Source organism: Emydura macquarii, unplaced genomic scaffold, assembly GCF_026122565.2.
Source record: "Emydura macquarii macquarii isolate MOO-44397 ecotype Brisbane River unplaced genomic scaffold, CSIRO-AGI_Emac_v2 contig_1253, whole genome shotgun sequence".
Classification (NCBI taxonomy): domain Eukaryota; kingdom Metazoa; phylum Chordata; order Testudines; family Chelidae; genus Emydura; species Emydura macquarii.
The window spans coordinates 102,229,911-102,244,086 of record NW_027131390.1 but is presented as its reverse complement, the minus strand read 5'-3'; the positions used below and the strand labels follow the sequence as shown (position 1 = coordinate 102,244,086).

The following is a 14,176-nucleotide window of genomic DNA, read 5'->3' as shown; positions in this document are numbered from 1 at the left end:
CAGCATGATAGTCAGTGGTTTCAGCACACCAGCAGGAGCCTGTTTTTTGTCAAGTTTTATATAGGCTTCAGAGCACTGTGCTTCTTAAAAAGCTGTTATGCTCAAGTCCTAGAGAGGGATAAAATAATGCCAATATTTCTAAAGTTGTAAAACACTTTGGGAATAAGATTTATCCATTTCATATTATTATACAAGTTTAGTGCCACACTTGTTTAAATGTTATAGATGAAAGAAGGAAGAAAAGTACATGCATATTAATCATATTTTGATTAAAGAGAACCTCAGGAGGTGAGTGGCATATAAAAGATTGTTGCATTCAAACTTTGGGGCTCAAAAAATATTCTTAGTGCTGTGAATGTGGCACAGCTGCAAACCAAAAATATTGAAACACATGCCCAGTTGAGAGGAAATTCCACCTGCACTGGTAGGTCAGTTTTGTGACCTATCTTGAAATTTAAATTTAATTGTTTCAAAAAATCTTTCTGCTTAAAAACACAAACACACACATTTAATTGATAAACAAATCAAACTCTGCAAAAGCTACAGTTATAGAATAGCAATCATTACACCTATTCTTTATCACAGGTGAAAAAACAGAGTAACAGCTTTTACTCTTTGTGCTTGTCAGCTCCATCATTACATGCCTGCAGGAAGGTAAATTTGTACAAAAATTCTGTTTTCTGAATTAATGCAGTGAGCCAAACTTATAAGTCTCCCGTCCCTGCCTGCACACAAGAACAAAGCAGACAACTTTCTGCAGGTGAAATTCATTACATAAACATATACACGGTGATCCAAAATAAGTGGTATGTCAAAATTTTACTTACCAGCTTTTAATTTTCCTTTTTTTTTTTTTTTAAAGAACTCAACACACTATATAGGATCCTTAAGAAATAAATCAGTCTCCTTATCTCTTCTTGTTTATTCAACATATAGCTGCATGACTGTAAAATGAAAAAAAGTGAACTAATGGATTGTAAAAATACTTACAATTAACAGAACTTAAACTGACAGTTGTGTACTATCAAGGGAAAACTGATGTCAGTGTCCTCCCACAATTACTCTGTTTAAAAATGAAATTAGTGAAGATTTCGAAAGGATTTTTGTAGGCAAATGAGTAGATATAAAGCAGTCATTCTCAACCAGGGGCACACGTACCTCTCGGGTATGCAGAGGTATTCCTGGGGGGTGCACATCAACTCATCTAGATATTTGCCTAGTTTTACAACAGGCTACATAAAAAAAGCACTAGCTACATAAACAGCACTAGCACAGTGCAAACTAAAATTTCATATGGACAATGACTTATTTACACTGCTCTATATACTATACACTAAAATGTAAATAAAATATTTATATTCCAATTGATTTATTTTATAATTATATGGTAAAAATGAGAAAGTAAGCAGTTTTTCAGTAATGTGTGCTGTGACACTTTTGTATTTTTGTCTGATTTTGAAAGCAAGTGGCTTTTAAGCGTGGCAAAATGCTTGCCAGGGTCCAGCCGAAACGACTCTAAGTCCTTGGAGAGTTTATCCTGAGAGCCAGTAAGAGTTCAGAGCTGGATGCTCCACGACTGACATGTCCTTCACAATGCACTTGTTGCAAGAAAAAAGCCGTGAACAACAGGCACCTCTCTGTGGCATTCGTTCATCTACAAAAGGCCTTTGACACAGGTAGCAGGAATGGCATATACAAGATCCTGTTGAAAATTGGCTGTCCACAAAAAGTACTCTCCTTTTTTAAGGAGTTCCTTGAGGGAATGAAGGCAACTATCCAGTATGAAAATAAAACATCATCTGAGTTTAGCATTGATACTGGCATGAAGCAAAGCTGTGTCTTAGTGCCTACCGGCTTTGGCATCTTCTTCTCTGTTCTTCTTAAGTCGCTTTTGAAAACTATCAGTCTAGCATACTAATTGAATGGAGGACAGATGGCAGCTTGTTCAACGTCAGGCAATTTCAGAACAAAAGTAGTCACCCAGCTCACTATTTGGCATCTGCTCTTCGCTGGTGACACTGCATTCATCTCTAATTCACCTGATGAATTGCATATCATGAAGAATAAGTTTTCTGATGCATGTATCAAGTTCCGCATGGTAATCAATATTAAAAAACAGTTGTCATGTCACAAGACACTAATAACCTACCTATAGTTTACGTCCGTAATGAAGCTCTGAACAACGTGGATTACTTTTGCAGTCTTGGTTCAACTTTAATCAGCTTACTTAGCCTTGATACAGAACTTGATGTGAAAATCAGCAAAACCTCTGTCACCTTCGGCAAACTTACCTCGTGTCTAAAACAGGAAGCTGCTAACCCTGAAAAAAAGGTGTCCGTTTATCAGGCTTGTTTCCTCAGTACCCTCCTTTACAGCTGTGCAAGCTGGGTCATGTACTCCAAGCAAGAGCAGAGATTGAACAGCTTCCACCTTTGCTTTCTCAGAAAAATCCTTGGAGTGACTTGGGACCAATGGATCACTAACAGTGAGATCCTTAGGAGAACCAGCCTACAGTCTATGCAGATTGTGTTGGATGTTCGCAGGCTTCACTGGCTGGGACACATGGAGCGCATGCCTGAAGATCATCTGCCGAAGGTTGTGCTCTGTGGTCAACTCAAGAACTACCCGTGACGCAGAGCAAGGCCAAAGCTCCAATACAACAACAAGGTCAAGCAGGGTCTTAAGAAATTCAGCATTCCCACTGACAACAGGGAGTGCCCTACCCACAACTGCTCAGTCTGTAGAAGTCAGGTCAAGGCTGGTGCAGTCACCGCAAAGAGTCATCAGAGAGCCCAGGCTGAGGCCCCGAGGTGAGCCAGGAAGCAGTGTGCCTCAGTTTCCCACAGTGGCTACAGATCCACCTGCCAGATGGAAGGTCTGTGTCTCGTGCATTGGGCTCTTTTCCCACACTATTGCTAACCACCATTGACTGACTGACTGACTTCGTCATGTTCCCTTTCATCTGTCAAGATGTTGGATAGCCATAGTAGTTTTTAAGGGAGGTAAAACTTGGGGATACGCAAGACAAATCAGACCCTTGAAAGTGATACAGTAGTCTGGAAAGGTTGAGAGCCACTGATCTAAAGCAACATCCAACACTGTAACTTCTAAAATGTTACTTTTTTGTGGGTAGAACTGGCTCAAGAAACAGTCAGTGAGTCTGTAGTGGCCTGGTTGTCAGTCTGGTTGTTTTTGTGAATGACTAACGATTGCTAGACTGTTGTGTGTTTGGACAGCACATCAATCTTCTCTGGGATGCTGGTAGGGTTTTGCAATTTGCCAGTGGATTCTTGTAACTGGGATGGGACTCATGGTAAGCCAGGTAAATTAAAAGGAGTAAAGTTAGTTTGAGGAGAGGGTAAAAATACAGAGAAACAGATTTAACAGCATTTCTTAATTTTGGTCCCCTTTGTATGCCACAAAGTTAATTTGTAATAATGACATTAACATAGCACTTCACATCTTCAAAGTTCTTTACAAATATTGAGTCTGATTTTGAATGGAGCATCAACTTATGCAAATGCAGGCATCAATACATGAATATGATAGATCCCATCTCTCTGTGCATGCCTCTGGTTGAATTTTTGTGGACAGCATATACTGCTTACACACTCATGGGTATGCATATACACACACAAAATTACACAAGTGGAGGCCACCTGCAATCTGACTGTCTCCAGTCCTCTCTATACACCTGTGGGGTAGGGGAGAGTATCTGCATTTCACAGATGAGGAAATAGAGGTGAAGGTTAAATGATTTTTTCCATGGCCCCAGAGGTTGTCAGAGTTGCAGCTAACATTAATGCATTAAATCTCACTTTTTTTTTTTTTTTTTTTTTTTTTGGAGATTCATAACAAGCTTTTTGAAAGACCTGACGGGTCAGTGCCCTTACTTTTATATGGTATACTAAGGGAAGTGTATTTAGTACCATGCCTTGGTCATCGTGTTGGTGTACTGGACCAATGCTGAATCTGAGGTGAAAGATTATGACCATTGTGCCACCATCAGTACTACTTGTAGCAGAATTCCAGATTCCTTCCTCCCTAAAGGGGCCTTGTGATCCTTGGCTGCAGGATTGTTGTAAGTCCTTCCTCTATGATCAGGTGCATTTGTGGGCGGGGGGGGAGGAAGGTCACACTGTTAACTTTTATAGCAGGAATTTTGGTCTCTCTGTCTCGATCTTAGTTTTAGTCTTTCTGTGTCTTGTTTTCTTCCCACTTAAAGGTGTTTGGCAAGTGTTACCTTATAACTCACATTAAAACATATTGGAAAGCATTTTACCACTTCTGTGTAATTCATGGACTCTGTTGGAAACTTTACTTGAATAAGATTATTAGTTAGCTGATTTTTGGGCTGACCACTGTTGAATATCTGGTAGGGCCAGAAGGAACTTGACGAAATTAGAGCCGAGTCTTCCAGGATGGTGAACACCTCCTGTGAGTTGGAAAATTGCTTCAATTGGTGGGAACATCAGCAGTGTTCAGAATATTCAGTAATGTTACTGTAGCACTTCAGTGCAATGAAGCTTTACCTTTAAAAGCCTTTCTCACCTTATTCCTGTGTACAAGTACATATTTTAGGATTTGGCATGAAATCTCCTAAATCAGTGTGTCTTCATAAGTAGTTAAAGGTTAGATTCTTCTTTTTAATCTGCTTGTTTAAAACTCTGTTCAAAATAGATGTATTGTTATTGCCTTAATAATAGGCAGTCCCTTAAATTTGGTTTTTATAAAGTACCCAAATAAAACTATTCCTTTCCTGTTGTAGATTTTCTGTCTATTTCTGTCTAAGTTCTTTAAAGGTGCACATCCCTGTAGAATCTGAGCACCTTTTGGAGAAAACAAAATCTTGCCTTGAATAGCAATGCTGGCTCTAATGGGGAATGGCAAATCTTTAAAAGGAGATTTAAAGGATTTAGACCCTAATTTATATCTGCTATACAAGATTCCTTTCTTCTCTGTGGCCTAACTTCCCATTTTTTTTATAAGCAGCTCTTTCTTTTAAAAATTAATATAAAATAAATGCAATATGCCTATTTAATTTAGGTCTTTGTGTTTTGAATCCCAATGATACATCTTTATAAAATACATTCTTATAGATGAAAATGCACAAGCTATTTAAAGTACTAATAGGGCTTCATGCTAGATTATTCCTAAATATAATGATGCAATGTGATTATGACCTCTTCGTTTCACAGTAATTGGGAAAAACAGTACATTTAAACTGATTTGGTTGAACTTCTTTTTGTTTAATTAAAAGTTTGAGGGTATGAAGTACAACTGAGACAACGTATAGAAGAAGGTCAAATGCAGGCGGCTGCTTAGTAGTACTTGGGCTTTGGGGAAGGATTGTGAGATGGCTATTTAATGTGGGAGCATCTGTGTACTCAATCAGTGAAGCAATATTGACATTGGAGGTCAAGGATGTTGTTTGAACGTTTTTGTGTTTGGAAGATGAGCACTATGTATAGCTGAAACAATTTATCTTAGTTTTTTTTGTAGCAGTTACTGTACAGTGCTTTACATCATCAAGGTACTGTGGGTTCATTAACTAATCTTCACAACACCACTGGGAAGCAGGTATTATCGATCCTGCATTATTGTGAGAATTCTAAGGCAGAGAGATCAAGGTCCAAAATAATTTTTGCAGAAGCTAGCATAGACGCACAGAGGCACCTGTAGGGGAGTAGTCTGCCCCTACACAGGTTTATCTTCCAAGATTTGTATGTTCACTTCCACTCCACACCTCCTCAGAGAGCTTTAGTTCAGTGGTATCATATTTCTTTTCCTGGGTGTCCAATCTGCTATTTGCCTATGTAGACATCTTTCTCATGAGCAGACTGGCCCTACACCTGCAAAAACACAAACATGACAGGCTGGTGCAACATCTTGAAACTGCCCAGATATCAGGATGGGTTCATTTGATGCTTCTGGTCTGAGCAGTCAGGAGGAGAATTGTTCCAAAAGGAAAGCCAGCTACTTGGATGAGGAAGCAAACCCCATTCAGGAAATTATGGAGGTTGAGTCAGGCACTTGTGGAAGGCTACTCAGATGAAATGAATGCTACTCAGAAGGAGAAGACATGTGTTAGGTAGTATCTGTCAAATTCAGTGGTGAGAGTAGTCAGGGGACTGTGTAAGCAATCAGAAACAGTTAACTGAGTGACGTTTGCTGGCCTGTGATATGCAGGTCCACCTAGGTGATCAGGTGGTCCCATTTTGCATTAAACTCTGTGACTCTAAGTGGGGGACCTTTGTGTGGCATGGAGTGTACATGCTGCCACTAAAAGGGCTGCTAGAGAAGGGTCAATGTGAGCGAGAGCAACAGCTAATTCAGCAGGCATCCTGGGTGGCTCAGACAGTTGTGTGTGAACTCATAGACACTGTTGAGCAGCCAGAGGGAATCACAGAAACAGTTTTGTATGTTGAACTCTCTGAAGTGTACTGAATCAGCCAGCTGCCAATGAGAGGCAGATTAGAGACCACCTATGCCAATGCCTTCTCAAGTTTTATCTGCTTGATTTGTGAATAAATTATGAGCCCTTGCTTTATCCTTGCCAGATCTTATCTCAATTCTGAAAATAGTCTATTCCTGAGGCTGTGCCCATCCTTCAGTGCACGTATGCTCTTCTGTTCATAAAGTTAGCCACCTACTCTGAAAAACATGCCCACTCATCTCCCATTGGCATTCCAAAATAAGTACTCATATGGGTGCACAAATATACTAAGTTTTTGAAAATTTACTCCCAAGCAGCTTGTCCAAGCTGACAGAAGGAATTGATGTTAGAGCTGGGGTTAGAACTCTGCAGACCTAGCTCTAAGACTTGTGCTCAGTTCACCAGACTGAATCCATTCCTGCCATGTTTAAGGAGATGTTCTTAGTGTATGATTAATCTTCCTAAGGTGAAGAGGAAGAGAGAAGCCCTGAAGACCTATGTAGTGGAGCTGGGCAAATAACAGATTTTTTGCTTTGTTGTCAGTTTCAAAAAGTTGTAAAATGTTTTGAGTCATTTTACTTTGACAAAATCAAAAAAAAAAAAATTAGATTTTGACAATTTAACATTTTTGAAATTTAAAAAAGTAAAATAAAAGGAAATTTTGCAACAAAAAGTTGTTTCAAATAAAAAATGTTTTGTACAGAAAACTTCTAAATGAAACTTGTCAATTTTTTGGATTTATTTAAATGAATAATTTGATGAAACTGACATGAATATGTAAAATGTTTTGCTGTTGCTGAATCTGCATTTTTTGCTGATTAAAAAGTTTCAGCTGAAAAATGTCACCCAGCTCTACTATCTAAACCAACTTTCAATCAGCAGAATGTGTAGCAATTTTAGAAATCTCTGCCTAAAATAAGTGGGGAAATGGTGTTATATATTGAAAAAGAGGTCAAAGCAACATGCTTGTTTCCTGCATTTGCTTATAAAATATTGGCCAAATTCTTTTTAAATAAGCATGACATCATCTAAAGAGATTTCCTACAAAATTAATTACTTAGAGACCTTTTAACATTGATATTAAAAATCAATGACTAATTTATGTTTTCTTTAACCAACAGTAGATTATGTTCAGGCTTTTCTTCCTTTTATACAGCAAGGCTTTTGCTTTCTGTCATTAGTGTTTTGTTTTAGTTTTTTTTAAAGATATCTTCAGCAGAATTTATATGAAAGCATATTTGGAAACATATATAAGAACCAAATCTGCTGATATGAAAAATGAAACCAAGCTCAGTCATAGCTACAATATCATCTGGCTTATACACTGCTCATCTGTGTAATTATGACATTTAAAAATTCTTGATTCTGAAATTAATTTACAATACACTTGAAGAAAGCTTAAATTTTTTAAAGAAATTTTAATATACATTATTTAAATTATACTAAGCTAAATTCTTCTCTGAGTTCCGAAGACAGTTTTGTGTACACACTGAACTCTTAAATAGTTGTTTCCGTTGTCTGTACTAGAATAATGCATTGTTAGTTTGCTTTGTGTTGAACTCATTACATTAATCAATGTACAATGGGGTATATTGACCCAAGATAACTATATAACATGGTGCAATGTCAGTTTCAGTATTTTGCTACTTGGTGTTGCTGATAATACCTGTGGATATAAATACTAACTCTGTCTAGGAATTTGTATATAACACCTGTTGCATACGAATCAGATTCAATGTTTGATGCATAAAAGATCAATACATTTCTAATGTTTATCAGTATTTTCAACAGTATTTAACATTTTGGGGAAAGTATCAGAATTTCCCTTTACAAAATCTTTATTCACACTGGGCATTAGGCACTCAATTATCTATGGAGTCAAAAACTGAATTTAAGTTATGCAATATAATTAAAAATAAATAACTTCCAGCAAATAAGAACATATATAAATATAGGACATAATATTAAACAAATAACCATAATGAGAGAGGCTATGAAGTCATTTATGCAAAAAGGATAAAATGATAAAAAGATTAATTTGTTTACTGTAAACAGCATATGTTTGATGTGAAATAAGACAGCATAGCCAAGTGGATGACAGAGTTGGCAGGGACTCTGAAGACCTAGATTTTGTTCCGAGCTTTGGCATTAACCTGCTATGTGACTTTGGGCAAATTACGTCATCTCTCTGTCCCTTAGTTTTTCCTATCTGTAATACTGGAGATAAAGATACTTGCTTTCCTTAAAGTGCTTTGAGATCTACAGATGAAGTGCTTTTTAAAAGTTAAGTTTATTTTTACGTTTATTGGCACAGTTTTTCTGCTCATAAGGGGCCCGTTACTGGAATAACCAGGGTATAGGAGATCAGGATATATGGTCAGAGTGGTTTGGGGAAGCTTGCACACCACCACCTGCTTGCAGTATGCCTGACATTCCCCCACACTAATGGCTTGATCCAAAGGCCTCTGAAGTCAATGGGAGTCTAAGTGACCAGCTGGGCTGTGAACCACTGCTGGAGAGGGCAGAACGTAAGAGGAGGCTGTTAATATACCTTACAGGACTTTCCTGGAATACAGATATTCTAGGAACTGATTTGTACTGTTGCCTTGAAGATATTTAAGACCAGTTTCGCTGTGTTCTAAGCCCAACTGAGAATAGCTAAATGGCTACCACTGTGTACCACTTCCTCTATTCCAATTCTTTCTTCTTGCCACGGAAATTTATAGTAATGGATAACCAAATAAGCTCATATATCTGCCCCATCAATAAATAAATTTTTGAGGAAAATCTGGGATACATAAATAGGAAAATGTTTGTTTTCTTGTATCCAATCTGCCCACATCAGTTCTAAAACCAAATCTCTACCCACTTTTTTATCTTTTGTGATGAGCCAATTGAGAGATGTCCATTCCTAATCACAGTTAGTTATTGTTCTTTACACAGCTGACTTTTTCTGCTATGATGCTATCATCAGTGCATATCATTCTCCTTCCTAGCAGGTATGATTGGAACGGGCTCTGTAGTGTGATCTGGCCTGGTAGTGGATCAAACATAAATATTACGTTGCTCAAACAAGAATTTTGGTTATGGCTCCCACTGAGGTAATGCCAGGCTAATCTGAGGACAGCCCAAAGGCAACCCAAACAGCAGTGTTTTAGATCATTGTTCCATGGATACAGTAAGTGTCAAAGCCTCAGATGCTACAGTTAATAGCTGCTTAACATACACAGAGATCTATACAGATCCTAAAAATAACAAATACTCGATCATAGTTGCTTTAAAAAAAACCCTGGTTCCATTATTTCTTAATGACTGGAGCTTGCTAATGTAAGTGGCTTGGGCACATGTCTTTGCACACTGCTTTTTTCCCAGTTAATTGCCTTTCATAGAAAAGGGCAAGTGCTCTTCTGATATGATATATGTCATGCAGATGAAGTACAGTTCTATTGTGTATTTTTATCCAAGCAGATATGAAGTAATTGTTTACCCTGTTTTTGGAGGAAGGGATTAAGGAAGGAATATTAGCTTTTCTCCTGACACTTGTTCTTGTCTGTATTGCACACCATTGATGGTAATCAGGGCTTCTTAACTGAAAAAGCATTTAGTGTAATTTTAACAGAAGTTAGTTTAAACTATAAAAATAATCGTGGAGCACTCTAATGATCATGCAGTCTGAAGTCCATGTTATGAAAAATAGATGGACTACTTTGAATAGGTGGCCCTCACCCTGCCCCAGTAGCTTTGTCACCCCTTGAGCTGGTATTTAAGGTACAGTACTCACTGCAGTATGTGAAATAAAAGGTTAGAGCAACTTTTGGATTATCATTTATCTGATTTCTTCCAATAAATTTTTCTTGCACTGCATATTTTATTTATGACTTTGTGTTTGTCGACTAAATTGGATTTGTTACTTTTAAATGCTGAATTGGTGCCATAAAATTATTTATTATGTTTATAGCACTCAAGAGTTTTAGATGCTTTACATAAACATTACATGAAAATGTTTTTCTCATCATTAAAGTGTGGTTAAAGTTAGAGGTGTGACTATAAATGTTATTGGAGGCTTCCAGATTTTTAATACGGTCATTTCCATATCCATTTTTCTAGTTTACAAGTTAAAATATATATTTTCTTACTGCCAGTCCTGTAAAATACAACAAGCCCTGTTCTTTCTGCCTTTAACATTGATCCTCTTGCTTTGGCTTTTTTAGTATATTAGATTTTAAAATACATGTGTGTGTGTGTTTTATGATACATTATTTTTACATGGTTATGCAATGTCCCAAGTGCTTTGTGAGGGAAGAGGACATATATAAATATGATCTATAACTATTAACCCCAGCAGTAAAGATTCTGAAGTCAGTACCTTTGACAATTTTTGGTATTGGTGAATGGAGAAGAGAAGAACCCACTTTGCTGTTCTATGGTGGCATGTTGGGATACTGCAGTATTCCCCTACAGCAGTGTTTCTTACCAGGGGTACGCGTACCCCTGGAGGTACACAAAGGTCTTCCAGGAGGTACATCAACTCATCTAGATATTTGCCTCGTTTTACAATAGGCTACATAAAAAACACTAGTGAAGTCAATACAAACTAAAATTGTATAAGCAATAACTTGTTTATACTGCTCTATATGTTATACACTAAAATGTAAGTACAATATTTATATTCCAATTGATTTATTTTATAATTATATGGTAAAAATGAAAAAGTAAGCAATTTTTCAGTAACAGGGTGCTGTGACGCTTTCGTATTTTTATGTCTGATTTTGTAATCAAATCGTTTTTAAGTGAGGTGAAACTTGGGGTACACAAGACAAATCAGACTCCTGAAAGGAGTACAATAGTCTGGAAAGGTTGAGAACCACTTCCCTACAGTTGCTGCTGCAATGTGGGCCATAAATGTTCCTAGGTAGCCTTATATATTAGCCTAGAATAGGAAAATGCAATGGTAGCTACTTTGATTGTAAGGAAATACCCCAGTATCTTGGATAATGCTCTATGGTGATTGATGGTAAATGTCTTTCATGGGGACATGTTGACTCTGCTTTGCTCACTGTAATATAAAATGTGTTTTGTCACTAAAGCAAACAGTAGTGATTTGGAAAACACATACATGTAGACAGTGAGCAAAGCAGATTTTAGTATTATTTGTTTGGAAAGTGAAAGCAAAAACTAGTTCAGACCTTTGGAACTGAGAGTCAAAATGTTAATTTCCAGTTCATTTCTGATTCAGTACAGTAATTGTTTTGACCCTGAATATAAAAAAATAGTTATTGTTCACTTAGGATGTAAATCAACCTAGATGTCTCTTTGCATAAATATTTTTTCTGTTGTTTTCTGTTATTTGTCAAACATACTCCAAGTAACTGACTGTATCTTCAGAAATGCAGTTTTGTATCCAAATAAACATTGCTGAAGCAATCAAACCAGTAATAAATGCTGAGTACTGTCATAGAGACATTATTCAAAGTGTGGTGTACAGAGGGTAAAAACAGGTCTGATTCTCTGTCTTCCAATTACTTAACCATTAATATCCTGGGCATATTTGTTAGAAATATGATAGCACAATGCTGCTATGAAACTAAACCAATGTTTTTGTTTTTTGTTGTAGCTACTTTATACACATCCTGTATCTTGCTGGGAGTATTCCTGAATAGTAGCATACCTATATTCTTTGAGCTTTTCGTGGAGACTGTCTATCCTGTTCCAGAAGGAATTACATGTGGTGTTGTCACCTTTCTGAGTAACATGTTTATGGGAGTGCTCTTATTTTTTCTCACATTTTACCACACAGGTAAGAAATATCAGCTACTTACTGAATGTAATTCTCTGTGAAGATGCATTCTATAATGGGTCTATTCTGGCACCAGTGGGAGGAGAATTCACATACAGAACTTTCATTCATGCTAATTCTGTGCATAAATCTCCTGCACATCAGCAGCAGAAAAGACGTAATTGTTTTTCTTTACATGAATGCCAATCCAAGAATGAAATCCTTTAGTAGAAGACAGATATTCAAACTTTGCGCAGAACTCACTGTAGAAGGAAGCCATTGAGATAAACATGATGGCTGAATTTTTACAAAGAACTGGATAATGTTCTGGCCATTAACAACATGTGTAGCTATTCTAGCTAGAATAACAATAAAGCTAATCCAATCTCATGCTTCAGGGTATAAACTGATTTGATTGCGTGTGGTGATCAGAAAGGAATACCCCTCCCCCATGTTTATCATTGCATACATGGCTGAGTGCAGTATTGATGGTGGGAGAGGTTTACCTTAACAAGATATTGGCAACCACTCAGATTCAGAATACTGCATTAGATGATGTAGTGGTCTCAGGTGCTAAGGCAGTCCTATGTGTCTGATATTTCCAACAAATTCTTTATAGCTCCTTTATTTGTTTCATCTCTTGTGTATTATTTATTTGCTCACATAATGCCTCATTGTAATTTTGAGTGGTATATCTTGTGGATTATATTTGCATTTAGCTACTGAGTTACTACGGTAACAATACAAGAACCTAGATAGGTTTAGAATAAAAACCTGCAATCTTACTAATTCTTCTTTTTAAAGTTGCAAACTGCTACTTTTATATGTAGAAGTCCGAGGCTAATTTTTTTCCCCTTGTAAAAGAAGAGTACTTTCAAACAAAATGTTTTTATTTTGCTATAAAATTTATTTTATTTCAATTTTAAATATAAAAACATCATATGAATTCTAAGTATAATTGTCAAGACATTTGTTAATTAAAATGTTATGTTCCCAGCCAAGAGGAAAATGGTAAACTTCACAGTAAACTCTCTTTTGAAATTAAGAATATTATATTATTGACCAAACTTTCAGCTGTCTCAACATAGTCTCTGGTTTTCTACCTACAATTAATTGTGAAAAGGGATCAGTGAAACTTCATTCTAACTTCTAACTACTGTTGTGTAGGCGCATTCTCCGATAGGGTCATTTGTGGCCTGAAAATTAAAAGTCAGTTTTTCAAATGTTAGCCTGTACCTACCAGTTAAAAGTGATTTGATGTTTGAATCATAATTGCAATTTGAGAGTTTCCTAAACAATCAAATTTATATTTCGAATATTAGTGGATGTGAACTGTTAACACAAAAATACTATTGTTTCCAACGTTCACAATTGAGTAGCCAAAATGAAACGACAAATTTGAAATATTTTCAGTGTACTTCCAAATGAGTGAAAGTCCAGTGTTATGAATTCCTTTTCCATTGAGTATTAGGATATAATACAGTGTACTGTATCAATGGGTCTGAGGTCATTTTACTAAAAATAATTATAGTATTCTACAATAATATTTCAAAACACGGCAGTAACATTGTAAAATGCAGGGTTTTGGACCTCTTTTTTCATAAAGGATGTCAATAAATATATGTGAACACAAATATGAAAAAAGCATAAAGCTGTAGTCTTTTTCTAAAGGAAGAAGCATTGAGTTACACTTATCTTCAAGATTACTTCATCACTGAGAATGCATTTCTCAAATTATTAAAAGCATGACCATTTATATGATCTCTAAGGGTTGATCAATGTCTATTTGATGAAATTCCTAGCTATGTTACCAAAAGAAAAATCCATTGAAGATGGAAAATTATTTTGTAACAAAAGGCTTCCTTTTAAATCAGTCTTTTTCTTCTATGATTTGCAAACACCTTTTATCATCATTCCAAATAGAGTGCAGTAGAATTCTAGCCCTCTGTCTCACTTTCAAATCA

General features: G+C 36.5%; 1 protein-coding gene across 2 annotated transcripts in view; it reads left to right on the top strand.

Annotated features, from left to right (window-relative positions):
- The window catches only part of SLC49A4 (solute carrier family 49 member 4), a 115,469-nt gene that overhangs the window by 90,091 nt on the left and 11,202 nt on the right, over positions 1-14,176 (top strand). Inside the window, exon 8 of one of the 2 annotated variants that reach the window (XM_067549634.1) lies at positions 12,051-12,233. In XM_067549634.1, the coding sequence (XP_067405735.1) occupies positions 12,051-12,233 (183 nt within the window). Of the gene's footprint in view, positions 1-1,462; positions 1,562-12,050; positions 12,234-14,176 lie in introns of those variants that run through there. The other variant, XM_067549635.1, reaches the window with a different exon arrangement.